This window comes from Gobio gobio (genome assembly GCF_949357685.1).
Source record: "Gobio gobio genome assembly, chromosome: 23".
Lineage (NCBI taxonomy): Eukaryota > Metazoa > Chordata > Actinopteri > Cypriniformes > Gobionidae > Gobio > Gobio gobio.
This window is the reverse complement of record NC_137119.1, coordinates 44,753,574-44,770,627: the sequence shown is the minus strand read 5'-3', so window position 1 is coordinate 44,770,627 and position 17,054 is coordinate 44,753,574. Positions and strand designations below refer to the sequence as shown.

The 17,054-nt window shown below is 48.6% G+C and overlaps 1 protein-coding gene across 8 annotated transcripts in view; it reads right to left on the bottom strand.

Moving 5' to 3' along the window:
• ptprma (protein tyrosine phosphatase receptor type Ma) overlaps positions 1 to 17,054 on the bottom strand; it is a 278,119-nt gene that overhangs the window by 211,595 nt on the left and 49,470 nt on the right. For all 8 annotated transcript variants that reach the window (XM_079806429.1, XM_079806428.1, XM_079806424.1 and 5 more), the window contains exon 2: positions 9,951 to 10,073. In XM_079806429.1, coding sequence (XP_079662555.1) covers positions 9,951 to 10,073 — 123 coding nt within the window. The remainder of the gene's footprint in view (positions 1 to 9,950; positions 10,074 to 17,054) is intronic.

The window sequence follows — 17,054 nt, the reverse complement described above, 5'->3', positions numbered from 1 at the left end:
TCATGAAACTCGGCATGTGTCTTCGGCACCAAGCCCTGAAAGTACTCAGAAGTGTCGGGGCAGCGCCACCTTGTGGACAAAAGTAAAAATTAATTTTACAAAAATGCGAATAACTTTTGATTCAATTTGACTCGTCATAAAACTGGTTTTAATCGATTCCTTGGGTCATGCCAAGAACATAGATCCCAATTCTACCATATTTGGCCAAACTTCCTGTCCGCCATTTTGATCTCCTTTACAAACCTACTTTTTCAAACTCCTCCTGGACTGTTGCTCCAATTCTCACAAAAATTCTATGCTGACAAAACCATATTATATATTTAAGATGATTATTCAAACTGTTCTCGAATAACGCGTGAATGAAATCGACAAATGCCCGCCAAAATGAAAGTCAGGCTATATCTCTGCAACGCTTTAGCGTATTCTGACCAAACCTGGTGTGTGTTATGCCAACCATGACCTGAGGCACAGTGCCACCTAAAGGTCCTTAACTTCAGAACGCTTTAGCCAAAAATCACAAAACTGGTCTCTTTAGATTCAGGGCATTACGCTGACGCATTACCATACCCAATTTTCCCATATCAACCATTTTGAATTTAGTCAAAAAGTGCTATATTTTACGAACGCATTGGTGTATCATTATGAAACTCAGCATGTGTCTTAAGCACCAAGCCTTGAAAGTACTTTGTACCTTGTGGACAAAAGTTATAATGAATTTTCCAAAAATGCGAATAACTTTTGATTCAATTTGACTCTTGTCATAAAACTGGTTTTAATTGATTCCTTGGGTCATGCCAAGAACATAGATCCCAATTCTACCATATTTGGCCAAACTTCCTGTCCGCCATTTTAATTTCCTTTACAAAGCTACTTTTTCAAACTCTACTTAGACCATTTGTCTGATTTTCACCAAAATGTGGCGACGAAAAGTTATTGATTTCGTGTTGATAGACAAAACCGTTTTTGTGTAGTGCAAGCATGATGGCAAAATGACTCTTGAGGCTGTATCTCTGCAATGCTTTGACGTAATGACACCAAACTTTGCCTGTGTCATTGTCACCTCACTCTGACCACACCACATCAGTTTCATGACTGCGCCACCTACTGGTCAAAAGTGATAAACCATTAAATCATATTATTAGTGACTGTATTTATGATTTTTCTGTCTAAAATCCTCTTTAAATGTCTTTAATTGCTCATTGTTGCAGTTGGCATGACTTATTGGCTTATTTGCACTATATTTATAAATATAATTACAGAAATTAATTACAGATGTAATTACATGCAGGTAATTTTTCAAATGTAAGTACAATGTATAAACATGTATGTACACAATGAGTGTACATACATGTGTTAGTGTTTCTTAAAAGTATTTATTTGCAATGTTCTAACGTTTCCCTCTTGTCTTTGTCCTGAGCCGCACAGAGACAGGGCAGCTCTTGATCTCTTATGTGGCCGGAGGGTAACACTATTATCCAGACACTAATGAGAACAGCCCAGATTCATCCCCGCTGCCATCTCTTCTGACTGAGAGCCTGTCTAGTTCATTCTCTGAATGAGAAAGCCAATCCCAGCTGCCCTGACCTCCCTGCGAGAGCAATAGAATTAAACAGATAAGAGCTGTCAAACAGAGCGGAGGGTGAACTCTGCAGACGTACGGTCACGCTCATATGAGCTGCACATATTGATCACCGCTGAAGCGCAGGTCTGAAGGTGCTCGCCTCTCACAGGTCTGATGGAGCTCGCCGCTCACAGGTCTGATGGTGCTCGCCTCTCACAGGTCTGATGGAGCTCGCCGCTCACAGGTCTGATGGTGCTCGCCTCTCACAGGTCTGATGGAGCTCGCCGCTCACAGGTCTGATGGAGCTCGCCGCTCACAGGTCTGATGGTGCTCGCCTCTCACAGGTCTGATGGAGCTCGCCGCTCACAGGTCTGATGGAGCTCGCCGCTCACAGGTCTGATGGAGCTCGCCGCTCACAGGTCTGATGGAGCTCGCCTCTCACAGGTCTGATGGTGCTCGCCGCTCACAGGTCTGATGGAGCTCGCCGCTCACAGGTCTGATGGTGCTCGCCGCTCACAGGTCTGATGGTGCTCGCCTCTCACAGGTCTGATGGTGCTCGCCGCTCACAGGTCTGATGGAGCTCGCCTCTCACAGGTCTGATGGTGCTCGCCGCTCACAGGTCTGATGGTGCTCGCCGCTCACAGGTCTGATGGTGCTCACCTCTCACAGGTCTGATGGTGCTCGCCGCTCACAGGTCTGATGGAGCTCGCCGCTCAAAGGGCTGATGGTGCTCGCCGCTCACAGGTCTGATGGTGCTCGCCGCTCACAGGTCTGATGGAGCTCGCCGCTCACAGGTCTGATGGTGCTCGCCGCTCACAGGTCTGAAGGTGCTCGCCTCTCACAGGTCTGATGGTGCTCGCCGCTCACAGGTCTGATGGAGCTCGCCGCTCACAGGTCTGATGGTGCTCGCCTCTCACAGGTCTGATGGTGCTCGCCGCAGGTCTGATGGAGCTCGCCGCTCACAGGTCTGATGGTGCTCGCCGCTCACAGGTCTGATGGAGCTCGCCGCTCACAGGTCTGATGGTGCTCGCCGCTCACAGGTCTGATGGAGGTCGCCGCTCACAGGTCTGATGGTGCTCACCTCTCACAGGTCTGATGGTGCTCGCCGCTCACAGGTCTGATGGAGCTCGCCTCTCACAGGTCTGATGGAGCTCGCCTCTCACAGGTCTGATGGTGCTCGCCGCTCACAGGTCTGATGGAGCTCGCCGCTCACAGGTCTGATGGTACTCGCCGCAGGTCTGATGGTGCTCGCCGCTCACAGGTCTGATGGTACTCGCCGCAGGTCTGATGGTGCTCGCCGCTCACAGGTCTGATGGAGCTCGCCGCTCACAGGTCTGATGGTGCTCGCCTCTCACAGGTCTGATGGAGCTCGCCGCTCACAGGTCTGATGGTGCTCGCCTCTCACAGGTCTGATGGTGCTCGCCTCTCACAGGTCTGATGGAGCTCGCCTCTCACAGGTCTGATGGAGCTCGCCGCAGGTCTGATGGTGCTCGCCGCTCACAGGTCTGATGGTGCTCGCCTCTCACAGGTCTGATGGTGCTCGCCTCTCACAGGTCTGATGGAGCTCGCCGCAGGTCTGATGGTGCTCGCCTCTCACAGGTCTGATGGTGCTCGCCTCTCACAGGTCTGATGGTGCTCGCCTCTCACAGGTCTGATGGAGCTCGCCTCTCACAGGTCTGATGGAGCTCGCCGCAGGTCTGATGGTGCTCGCCTCTCACAGGTCTGATGGTGCTCGCCTCTCACAGGTCTGATGGTGCTCGCCTCTCACAGGTCTGATGGTGCTCGCCTCTCACAGGTCTGATGGTGCTCGCCGCTCACAGGTCTGATGGAGCTCGCCGCTCACAGGTCTGATGGTACTCGCCGCAGGTCTGATGGTGCTCGCCGCTCACAGGTCTGATGGTACTCGCCGCAGGTCTGATGGAGCTCGCCTCTCACAGGTCTGATGGTGCTCGCCACTCACAGGTCTGATGGAGCTCGCCACTCACAGGTCTGATGGAGCTCGCCTCTCACAGGTCTGATGGTGCTCACCTCTCACAGGTCTGATGGTGCTCGCCTCTCACAGGTCTGATGGAGCTCGCCTCTCACAGGTCTGATGGAGCTCGCCGCAGGTCTGATGGTGCTCGCCGCTCACAGGTCTGATGGTGCTCGCCTTTCACAGGTCTGATGGTGCTCGCCGCTCACAGGTCTGATGGTGCTCGCCTTTCACAGGTCTGATGGAGCTCGCCGCTCACAGGTCTGATGGTACTCGCCGCAGGTCTGATGGTGCTCGCCGCTCACAGGTCTGATGGAGCTCGCCGCTCACAGGTCTGATGGTGCTCGCCGCAGGTCTGATGGTGCTCGCCGCTCACAGGTCTGATGGTGCTCGCCTCTCACAGGTCTGATGGTGCTCGCCGCTCACAGGTCTGATGGTGCTCGCCGCAGGTCTGATGGTGCTCACCGCTCACAGGTCTGATGGAGCTCGCCGCTCACAGGTCTGATGGAGCTCGCCGCAGGTCTGATGGTGCTCGCCGCTCACAGGTCTGATGGTGCTCGCCGCTCACAGGTCTGATGGTGCTCGCCGCTCACAGGTCTGATGGTGCTCGCCTCTCACAGGTCTGATGGTGCTCGCCGCTCACAGGTCTGATGGTGCTCGCCGCTCACAGGTCTGATGGTGCTCGCCGCTCACAGGTCTGATGGTGCTCGCCGCTCACAGGTCTAATGCTGCTCGCCTCTCACAAGTCTGATGGAGCTTGCCTCTCACAGGTCTGATGGTGCTCGCCTCTCACAGGTCTGATGGTGCTCGCCGCTCACAGGTCTGATGGTGCTCGCCGCTCACAGGTCTGATGGAGCTCGCCTCTCACAGGTCTGATGGTGCTCGCCTCTCACAGGTCTGATGGTGCTCGCCTCTCACAGGTCTGATGGTGCTCGCCGCTCACAGGTCTGATGGTGCTCGCCGCTCACAGGTCTAATGCTGCTCGCCTTTCACAGGTCTGATGGTGCTCGCCGCTCACAGATCTGATGGTGCTCGCCGCTCACAGGTCTCACAGGTCTGATGGTGCTCGCCGCTCACAGGTCTGATGGAGCTCGCCGCTCACAGGTCTGATGGAGCTCGCCGCTCACAGGTCTGATGGTGCTCGCCGCTCACAGGTCTCACAGGTCTGATGGTGCTCGCCGCTCACAGGTCTGATGGAGCTTGCCGCTCACAGGTCTCACAGGTCTGATGGTGCTCGCCACTCACAGGTCTGATGGTGCTCGCCGCTCACAGGTCTGATGGTGCTCGCCGCTCACAGGTCTGATGGTGCTCGCCGCTCACAGGTCTGATGGTACTCGCCGCAGGTCTGATGGTGCTCGCCGCTCACAGGTCTGATGGAGCTCGCCGCTCACAGGTCTGATGGTGCTCGCCGCTCACAGGTCTGATGGTGCTCGCCGCTCACAGGTCTGATGGAGCTCGCCTCTCACAGGTCTGATGGAGCTCGCCTCTCACAGGTCTGATGGAGCTCGCCGCTCACAGGTCTGATGGTGCTCGCCGCTCACAGGTCTGATGGTGCTCGCCGCTCACAGGTCTGATGGTGCTCGCCGCTCACAGGTCTGATGGTGCTCGCCGCTCACAGGTCTGATGGTGCTCGCCGCTCACAGGTCTGATGGTGCTCGCCTCTCACAGGTCTGATGCTGCTCGCCTCTCACAGGTCTGATGGAGCTCGCCGCTCACAGGTCTGATGGAGCTCGCCGCTCACAGGTCTGATGGTGCTCGCCGCTCACAGGTCTGATGCTGCTCGCCTCTCACAGGTCTGATGGAGCTCGCCGCTCACAGGTCTGATGGAGCTCGCCGCTCACAGGTCTGATGGTGCTCGCCGCTCACAGGTCTGATGGTGCTCGCCTCTCACAGGTCTGATGGAGCTCGCCGCTCACAGGTCTGAAGGTGCTCGCCGCTCACAGGTCTGATGGTGCTCGCCTCTCACAGGTCTGATGGTGCTCGCCGCTCACAGGTCTGAAGGTGCTCGCCGCTCACAGGTCTGATGGAGCTCGCCTCTCACAGGTCTGATGGTGCTCGCCGCTCACAGGTCTGATGTGCTCGCCGCTCACAGGTCTGATGGTGCTCGCCGCTCACAGGTCTGATGGAGCTCGCCGCTCACAGGTCTGATGTGCTCGCCGCTCACAGGTCTGATGTGCTCGCCGCTCACAGGTCTGATGGAGCTCGCCGCTCACAGGTCTGATGGAGCTCGCCGCTCACAGGTCTGATGTGCTCGCCGCTCACAAGTCTGATGGAGCTCGCCTCTCACAGGTCTGATGGTGCTCGCCGCTCACAGGTCTGATGTGCTCGCCGCTCACAAGTCTGATGGAGCTCGCCTCTCACAGGTCTAATGGAGCTCGCCGCTCACAGGTCTGATGGTGCTCGCCGCTCACAGGTCTGATGGTGCTCGCCGCTCACAGGTCTGATGGTGCTCGCCGCTCACAGGTCTGATGGTGCTCGCCGCTCACAGGTCTGATGGTGCTCGCCGCTCACAGGTCTGATGGTGCTCGCCTCTCACAGGTCTGATGGTGCTCGCCTCTCACAGGTCTGATGGAGCTCGCCGCTCACAGGTCTGATGGTGCTCGCCGCAGGTCTGATGGTGCTCGCCGCTCACAGGTCTGATGGAGCTCGCCGCAGGTCTGATGGAGCTCGCCGCTCACAGGTCTGATGGTGCTCGCCGCTCACAGGTCTGATGGAGCTCGCCGTAGGTCTGATGGTGCTCGCCGCTCACAGGTCTGATGGTGCTCGCCGCAGGTCTGAAGGTGCTCGCCGCTCACAGGTCTGATGTTGAGAAGGACGGCGGGCGGCTTGACTGATCTCGATCAGCGACACAGCTTCACCCAGCAGGAGCTGCAGATGTTCGGCGGGGGAATCTGTGTTCGTGTGGGTCGCCTGACCCGCGTCCGGCCTCGCTTCAACCTCCCGCCGCCACGGCATAAATCAGAGGAAACGCGCCCGCGTGTGTGTGAGAATTAGCCACGTCCTCACAATTAATTCAGCTGGTGCCACAGAGATCTGCTCGGTTAGCCACAGATTTAAGAGCAGACGCCACGGACGCACGAGGGTGTGACAAAGGGACTCCTTTACCAGCAAGCGGCTTAATAGCGACTATAAAACTACTATTCTAGAAATCGTCCAGCGTGCATCTGAATATACAGCCTACAACAGCTTTAATGAGTAATGTCAGGCAAGGTGTGCTGTGGTATCTGGCACCAAGATGTTATCAGCAAATCCTTTAAGTCCTGTAAGTTGTGAGGTTGGGCCTCCATGGATCGGACTTGTTTGTTCAGCTCATCCCACAGATGCTTGATTGGATTGAGATCTGGAGAATTTGGAGGCCGAGTCAACGCCTCAAACTTACGGTGGCCGAGAAGTGAAAAACAAAATAACAAATTATAAACGCAATGAAAAAGTCTAAAAGCAAATTAAAAAGTCAGAAAACACAACGACAAGTCGGACAAAACGGAAAGGTAGGTATAAGTAGGCGATTGGCGAATGGAATACTGACCGCTGATTGGTCAATCTTTTTTTTAAAGGCTAATTTAGTGCGATTAATTATGGGAAAAGAAAAACATTCATATTAAATATGCCTACCACCCGATCTGATTAGTGAGAGAGCAGTCTCCCTTTCCTTTTCATATATCCATCGCTTATTAGCTTGGGGAGGCATTTCATTTTAAATAAAACTAAAGTGTTTAACAAGTAGCTGACTTAATAGACCTACAATACGATTATCTATTTGCACTAAATGGCATCTAGAATAGCCTCTGCCAACTTAAAATCTTTCAACACTTTTTCCATAAATTGAACAGGGAAGGTGGTCGGCCAAAAGATTACTTGATAAAGTTTTAAATATGGATATTTTTCTTACACAAACGCGTCGATTCGCTTCAGAAGGCCTTTATTAACACCCCAGAGCCGTGTGGAGCAGTTATATGACGGACAGATGCACTTTTTATGGACTTCAGAAACAGAGCAACTATGAATCCAATTCTAATGCTTGGATTAGCCTGAACTTTTGTAATATAACTCAGATTTTATCCGTCTGAAAGAAGAATGTCATACACACCTCAGATGACTTGAGGGAGAGGAAATCATGGGCTAATCTTCATTTTTGGGTGAACTATCGCTTTAATATGTGAAATTATAAAGACGAAATGACACAAACGTCCATAAACGATACGGTGACTATATCAATGACCCTGTGGCCGGTTCTCCACTGGTCCTTCATGACCCTGTGGCCGGTTCTCCACTGGTCCTTCATGACCCTGTGGCCGGTTCTCCACTGGTCCTTCATGACCCTGTGGCCGGTTCTCCACTGGTCCTTCATGACCCTGTGGCCGGTTCTCCACTGGTCCTTCATGACCCTGTGGCCGGTTCTCCACTGGTCCTTCATGACCCTGTGGCCGGTTCTCCACTGGTCCTTCATGACCCTGTGGCCGGTTCTCCACTGGTCCTTCATGACCCTGTGGCCGGTTCTCCACTGGTCCTTCATGACCCTGTGGCCGGTTCTCCACTGGTCCTTCATGACCCTGTGGCCGGTTCTCCACTGGTCCTTCATGACCCTGTGGCCGGTTCTCCACTGGTCCTTCATGACCCTGTGGCCGGTTCTCCACTGGTCCTCCATGACCCTGTGGCCGGTTCTCCACTGGTCCTCCATGACCCTGTGGCCGGTTCTCCACTGGTCCTCCATGACCCTGTGGCCGGTTCTCCACTGGTCCTTCATGACCCTGTGGCCGGTTCTCCACTGGTCCTTCATGACCCTGTGGCCGGTTCTCCACTGGTCCTTCATGACCCTGTGGCCGGTTCTCCACTGGTCCTCCATGACCCTGTGGCCGGTTCTCCACTGGTCCTCCATGACCCTGTGGCCGGTTCTCCACTGGTCCTTCATGACCCTGTGGCCGGTTCTCCACTGGTCCTTCATGACCCTGTGGCCGGTTCTCCACTGGTCCTTCATGACCCTGTGGCCGGTTCTCCACTGGTCCTTCATGACCCTGTGGCCGGTTCTCCACTGGTCCTTCATGACCCTGTGGCCGGTTCTCCACTGGTCCTTCATGACCCTGTGGCCGGTTCTCCACTGGTCCTTCATGACCCTGTGGCCGGTTCTCCACTGGTCCTCCATGACCCTGTGGCCGGTTCTCCACTGGTCCTTCATGACCCTGTGGCCGGTTCTCCACTGGTCCTCCATGACCCTGTGGCCGGTTCTCCACTGGTCCTTCATGACCCTGTGGCCGGTTCTCCACTGGTCCTTCATGACCCTGTGGCCGGTTCTCCACTGGTCCTCCATGACCCTGTGGCCGGTTCTCCACTGGTCCTTCCTCTGAGCACTTTTGATAAAGACTGACCACTGCAGACCGGGAACACCCCACAAGAGCTGCAGTTTTGGAGATGCTCTGACCCAGTCGTCTAGCCGTCACAATCTGGCCCTTGTCAAACTCGCTCAAATCCTTACGCTTGCCCATTTTTCCTGCTTCTAACACATCAACTCTGAGGACAAAATGTTCACTTGCTGCCTAATATATCTAGCCTGGATGCCAGCCGAATTTAGCCCCGCCCACAAAATTTTTTGCTCGGGCAATTCGGTCTGGACTCGCTCCATAGAGGAGGAATTATGCCCGAACAGAAGCTGTTCGGACCAATGAAATTGTCAGGGCAGGCTTTAGACGATGATGGACAGATGATCAACAGTAACGTAATCATCCACGTCATCGAAGGCTCTTGGGTTGAATTTGCTCTTATCCTAAACGGAGAACTTGTTCGTATATGCGTTCACCTTCACTATATCTCTCAGAAACGATGATCGTGTTGGTAAGTACTCTGTGTATCCTTAAATTATTTTATTACTGGCAAAGATCGTTTACACTCATGTTTTTCTTGTAACGTTACTTAATCCAGCGTGCGTGCAGACAGGGTTGCCAAGTGTTTTTGCAATGTCGCGCACAATTGCTACTCAAAACTATAGCCCAAAACAATAACTCTCCGGGGGGTTCTCCGGAAAAAAATGGCGTTTGGTTGGCAAAATATGTTATTTTGGCAAGGTTGCCTGCTAAAATTCGCATTCCTGGGTTTATATAATCACATAATTGGGGTCGCTTCAACCCGCGGACATGGAGAAAAACACGGACTTGGTAACAGTGCAGTTGAGTTCTGTTGACATTTGACAACTAACGTTACGCGTCGCTCCATTGCTCTGATTAGTTGTGGGTCTATCCAATTGAGGTCTTTCCTGGCTCGGTTGAAACACGCCCCATAATCAAAGCTCAATGGAGCGGTACCAGACTCATATTCTGACTAGAATTGAGTATGGCCACGCCAGGCTATAATATATCAGATCATCAGTGTTATTCACAGGTCATAATGTTATGCCTGATCGGTAGATTGAGAGCTGGAGCTTCTGACCTGCGGGGACCCAGGGTTCTGCTGAGGGCTTCTGTCTGCTGTTGAGCTGCTCCCAGTCGAAGTCGTCGTCTTTGCCTTGACTGAAGCCGCACTCACTGTAGGGCTTCTCCAGCAGACAGTCATCTAGAGGAAGCAGAGAGAGGATCAGTCCAGCTCAAAACTACACACACACTACAGACACACACACACTACAGACACACACACACTACAGACACAAACACACTACAGACACAAACACACTACAGACACACACACACTACAGACACAAACACACTACAGACACAAACACACTACAGACACACACACACTACAGACACACACACACTACAGACACACACACACACACACACTACAGACACACACACACTACAGACACACTACACACACACTACAGACACACTACAGACACACACACACCACACACACTACAGACACACACACACACACACACACACACACACTCTCTCTCACTCACTCTCACACTCACACACACACACACACACACACACTCTCTCTCTCACACACACACACACTCTCTCTCACACACACACACACACACACACACACACACACACACTCACTCTCTCTCTCACACACACACACACACACATCCCTGTTTAGGTCTCATCGTCTCAAAACTCGTGATCAACCGATATAGAGAGTGTGTGTGAGTGAGTGTGTGTGTGTGTGTGTGTGTGTGTGTGTGTGAGAGAGAGAGAGAGAGAGTGTGTGTGTATGTGTGAGAGAGAGTGTGTGTGTGTGTGTGTGTGTGTGTGTGTGTGTGTGTGTGTGTGTGTGTGTGTGTGTGTGTGTGTGTGTGTGTGTGTGTGTGTGTGTGTGTGTGTGTGTGTGTGTGTGTGACTGCCAAAGCAAAACAGGAAACACGTGCTTTAATGCTCAGATAAAGCCAGCGACTAACAGCTAAAAGCGTGTAAATAATCTCAGTTCACCTTTCCAAACAACACAGAGCAAACACACACACACTGACGCGTGCTCTGGCTTCTGAACGCTGGCTTACACACACACTGACACACACACACACACACACACACAGACACACACACACACAGACGGAGCTTTAATTGATGCCCGAGCAAACGCTTCATCCCTCCGTCATTCGGGTTTACATGAAAGAGCGGCGGCTCTGCGATCGATACACTCTTCTCTTTACTCTCCAAAGGAAACACACACACACACACACACACACACACACACCAAACAAAGCAACAAGAACTGGTACAACATTTATGTTTTAAATATTTGAGAAGGCGTCTCGTGTCTTTTAAGTCCTGACATGTGCTGCATTTTTAAAGATCTGATCCAAACGAATGCGGCTCCTCACAAACCATCAGATTCAGCGTTAATGATGAAGAGCTCAAGAAAGAGACTCTCCAGCTCTCATTTGTTCAGACACACACACACACATGTTGGGTTTTCATGTTTTATGGGGACTTTCCATAGGCGTAATGGTTTTTATACCGTACATTCTGTATATTCTATCCCCCTACACTTCCCCTAAACCTACCCAACACACACACACACACACACACACACACACACACACACACACACACACACACACACACACACACACACACACACACACACACACACACACACACACACACACACACACACACAGCCCCTAAACCTAGCCCTCACAGGAGACTGTGCAGTTCACTTTCTGTGAAAAAAAACTTGTTCTGTGTGATTTATAAGCATTTTGAAAAGTGAGGACATGGGGAACGTCCTCATATTTCACCCTCTTTTTGTAATACCCATGTCATTATACACATTTGTGTCCTGATATTTCACTAAAACATGCCCACACACTCACTCACACACACTGATATTTCTGAGGGTCATGAAGTGGAAGTGTTTTGCAGGCGCTCACACACATACACACACGCGCGCACACACACACACACACACACACACACTGATATTTCTGAGGGTCATGAAGTGAAAGTGTTTTGCAGGCGCTCAGTTAAAAGATTAAAAGCTCAAAGAATGCTTTGTTTTAAATAATATTGATATTTCAAATCTTGATGAATGAGTGAAGCTCTTTATGACAGGCAGAGGCTCTTCAGACTCAAGAACCTTCATCTGAAAACATGTTTGAGTCGCTCAACTCAACGTTCTTGAACAAGGTTTGAAACACAAATAAAGAGCGACATAAATATTAAAAATATAATAATAATAAATCCAACCCTGCTCTTGCATATCAGAGAAGCGTTTAGTCCATCGCTCCGCCATACAACCACAAAAAATAAAAGTCATGTAAAATAACAAATATTTGTTTCGAGTTGCAGCAGCGCCACGGAGCCGAGAGTGTGTGAGTGTGTGTGTGTGTGTGTGTGTGAGTGTGTGAGTGTGTGTGTGTGTGTGTGTGTGTGTGTGTGTGTGTGTGTGTGTGTGTGTGTGTGTGTGTGTGTGTGTGTGTGTGTGTGTGTGTGTGTGTGTGTGTGTGTGTGTGTGTGTGTGAGAGTGTGTGTGAGAGTGTGTGTGTGAGATTAAGTGCGTGAAATGTTCATTAAAATTTTATAAAAAATGTTTTTATATTTTTTTAATACAATATCTAATATTGTATTTTGAATAATATTAAAATGTTCCTATTTAAGATGCTAGTAATATTTTAGAATATGTCTAAAGCTGCAGCTCTTTAGTCGTCTCTGAGTTCCAGGTCGGGCTGCAACAAACCGAACAAATCAACGCGTCCCTCCACACGCCGCTTCTGCCCACCCGCGAGAGCATGATGGATGTTTATTTTTGTCTGGACTGATTCACTTCGCGGCAGCAGCTCGATATCAGGACGCTCCAGAGATGATTTATTCCCGGCCTGTTCTCATTCGATTAGCCGCGGGCGTCCGGGAGGCCGACGGGTCTCGCTCCGCTTCTGTTCCTGACCTTCCTCCTCAGCGTCTGAAGACACACACGGATCTCCCCCTCCTACCTGAGGCAGTGAGACCTTCCATCAAAGCCCAGCCCACTGGAGTCAGGCGGGCGGAGCCAACCACAGCGGGGGCCGGGGGGAGCGCAGGCTCCCTCAAACGGGCCCAATTTACCCGAACCTCGCCAGCGAGGACTCGGCGGAATACACGGCGCTCCAGAAACCCGAGCGCTTCCGTTTGATCTCGGACTCCAGAAGGTAAACAACAACACTAATGAGCTTTCTAGTGTTCTGAAGGAAAACTTGCACATTAAAAAGTTCTTCGGGGCTTCAAACGAGATTGTTTTCTCAATTATTTAGCACAAACATTTTAATTACTTTTAATCATTTTAATTTCATTTAATTATGCAAGACAAACATCTAGGGCTGAGCGAGGCTGAGGCATGTTCTCTGTGATCCTGAACCACAGCGAGTGCTCGACTGAACGCTACAAGAACACAACATGGGAAACAAAAGCACTTTTCATCTTGAGAATATATAAACTACTGGTCAAAAGTTTGGAATACTTGAAATGTTTTTCAAAAGAGTCTCTACTGTTCACCCAGACTGCATTTATCGGATCATAAATACAGTAAAACAGCTGTTCTCTATGTGAATATATAGTAAAGTGTAATTTATATCTATGATTAAAGCTGTATGTATGTGATAAAAATACAGTAAAAATTGTGAAATATTATTCCAATGTAAATCAGCTATTTTCTATGTGAATGTATAATAAAGTGTCATTTATATCTATGATTAAAGCTGCATTTATGTGATAAAAAATACAGTAAAATTGTGAAATATTATTCCAATGTATCAGCTGTTCTCTATGCGAATATATAGTAAAGTGTAATTTATATCTATGATTAAAGCTGCATTTATGTGATCAAAATACATTAAAAATTGTGAAATATTATTGCAATGTAAATCAGCTGTTCTCTGTGTGAATATATAATGAAGTGTAATTTAAATATATGATTAAAGCTGTATTTATGTGATAAAAATACAGTAAAAATGGTGAAATATTATTCCAATGTAAATCAGCTGTTTTCTATGCGAATATATAATAAATTGTCATTTAAATATATGATTAAAGCTGCATTTATGTGATAAAAAATACAGTAAAAATGGTGAAATATTATTCCAATGTAAATCAGCTGTTCTCTTATGTGAATATATAATAAAGTGTAATTTATATCTATGATTAAAGCTGTATTTATGTGATAAAAAATACAGTAACAATGGTGAAATATTATTCCAATGTAAATCAGCTGTTTTCTATGCGAATATATAATAAATTGTCATTTAAATATATGATTAAAGCTGTATTTATGTGATAAAAATACAGTAAAAATGGTGAAATATTATTCCAATGTAAATCAGCTGTTTTCTATGCGAATATATAATAAATTGTCATTTAAATATATGATTAAAGCTGTATTTATGTGATAAAAAAACAGTAAAAATTGTGAAATATTATTCCAATGTAAATCAGCTGTTCTCTATGTGAATGTAAATTAAAGTGTCATTTATATCTATGATTAAAGATGCATTTATGTGATCAAAATACAGTAAAAATTGTGAAATATTATTGCAATGTAAATCAGCTGTTCTCTATGTGAATATATAATAAAGTTTTATTTAAATATATGATTAAAGCTGTATTTATGTGATAAAAATACAGTAAAAATCATCTGTTCTCTATGTGAATATATAGTAAAGTGTGATTTATTCCTGTGATCAAAGCTGAATGTATCATCATTACTCCAGTCTTCAGTGTCACATGACCCTTCACTCATCATTCTCATATGAGGATTATTATGATTATTATCAATGATGAAAACATTTTAAACATACACTACCATTTCAAATATTTTTTTACAAAATAAATTATACTTTTATTCAGAAAGGACACATTAAACTGATCAAAAGTGACATTTATAATGTTACAAAAGGCTCCATTTCTAATAAATGCTGATCTTTTGAACTTTTAGAATCCTGAACATATGAAATTATATCATAATTCCAAACTTTTGTCTTACATAATACACTTACAGACAGTCTGAATAAAGTCCCGTTGACTCGAGTAAAGTCAAACTATTCCAAAAATGTCCTGCCGTAATATTGAAATGATGTTGTGTTTGGTGCGAGTCCAGTTCAGCTCAGCTCAGTTCTGCATAGCTTTGGTCTTACAGGGCCTTTTTAAACATGTTCTCCAGAAATAGACCAAAAATAGAGTTACACACGGATGAAAGAAACACAACATCTGAAACGAGAACCCAAACTCTCTCAGAGTCCATTGTGAGGTGTGTTTATTTCCCGTCCTGCTTTTGTTCTCATTAGACCTGCTTAAGTGTCTGACCTCAGGACGTCCCGCGACCCGTTTATCCTCTGAGGAGAGGAAATGATGTCGTATGAGTAGCCATCTGTTTGCACCAGGCATATTTAATACAATTCTGTTCATCATCAAGAGTTTAAGCTGCCGGCAACATTTTGCCGATTTGGAGGATTATCATGGGGATTTATGGAAAAGAAGCTGTTCTCTCTGAAATATCATTACGGCCGCTGTGTACATTGTGAATTTTCCACTGAAAACTTTCTTTCCCTAAAGCAATTCTTTACTTGAAACTTCTTTCAGATGTACACACACTATAGCCAGTACTGGGACGCCTCTTCATGGCCACAGGTGTGTAACTCCAGCTCTAGGACTGCAGACGCTTCTACACACATTACTGAGAGAATAGGCCACTCTCAGGAGCTCAGAGCTAAATATTCCACGCTCAACTGTTAGTGGGATTATAACAAAGTGGAAGCACTTCAGCCACGAAGTGAAATCACAGAGCGGGGTCAGCGCATGCTGAGGGTCACAGAGCGGGGTCAGCACATGCTGAGGGTCACAGAGCGGGGTCAGCGCATGCTGGGGGTCACAGAGCGGGGTCAGCTCATGCTGAGGGTCACAGAGCGGGGTCAGCGCATGCTGAGGGCCACAGAGCGGGGTCAGCGCATGCTGAGGGTCACAGAGCGGGGTCAGCGCATGCTGAGGGCCACAGAGCGGGGTCAGCGCATGCTGAGGGTCACAGAGCGGGGTCAGCGTATGCTGAGGGTAACAGAGCGGGGTCAGCGCATGCTGAGGGTCACAGAGCGGGGTCAGCGCATGCTGAGGGTCACAGAGCGGGGTCAGCGCATGCTGAGGGTCACAGAGCGGGGTCAGCGCATGCTGAGGGTCACAGAAGTCGCCAACTTTCTGCAGAGTCAAGAGCTCCAGACCTCCAAACTTCTGTGGCCTTCAGATGAGCTCAAGAACAGTGTGTAGAGCTTCATGGAATGGGTTTCCATGGCCGAGCAGCTCATCCAAGCCTTACAGCACCAAGAGCAATGCAAAGCGTGGGATGCAGTGGGGTAAAGTGCGCCGCCACTGGACTCTAGAGCAGTGGAGACGTGTTCTCTGAGTGACCAATCACGCTTCTCTGTCTGACCATCCCATGGACGAGTCTGGGTTTGGCGGTTGCCGGGAGAACGGGACTTGCCAAGTGTAAAGTTTGGTGGAGGGGGGATTATGGGGTGGGTTGTTTTTCAGGGGTTGGTCCCTTAGTTCCAGTGAAAGGAACTCTTAAAGGGATAGTTCACCTAAAAATGAAAATTAGCCCATATTTATATTACAAAAGTTCAGGCTAATCCAAGCATTAGAATTGGATTGATAGTTGCTCTGTTTTTAAAGTCCATAAAAAGTGCATCTGTCCGTCCTATAACTGCTCCAGCGGCTCTGGGGTGTTAATAAAGGCCTTCTGAAGCGAATCGACGCGTTTGTGTAAGAAAAATATTCATATTTAAAACTTTATCAAGTAAAGTTACAGGCGACCGCCTTCTGTGGAAAAGTGTTGATGTTGAAAGTGAAACTCCAGATGTGTTCATGACGTCATGACCTGAGCGTTAGTCTTTCGATCCGCAGGGGAACTTTCAACACTTTTTCCATAAATTGAACAGGGAAGGTGGTCGGCCGAAAGTTTACTTGATAAAGTTATAAATATGGATATTTTTCTTACACAAACGCGTCGATTCGCTTCAGAAGGCCTTTATTAACACCCCAGAGCCGCTGGAGCAGTTATATGACAGACAGATGCACTTTTTATGGACTTCAAAAACAGAGCAACTATGAATCCAATTCTAATGCT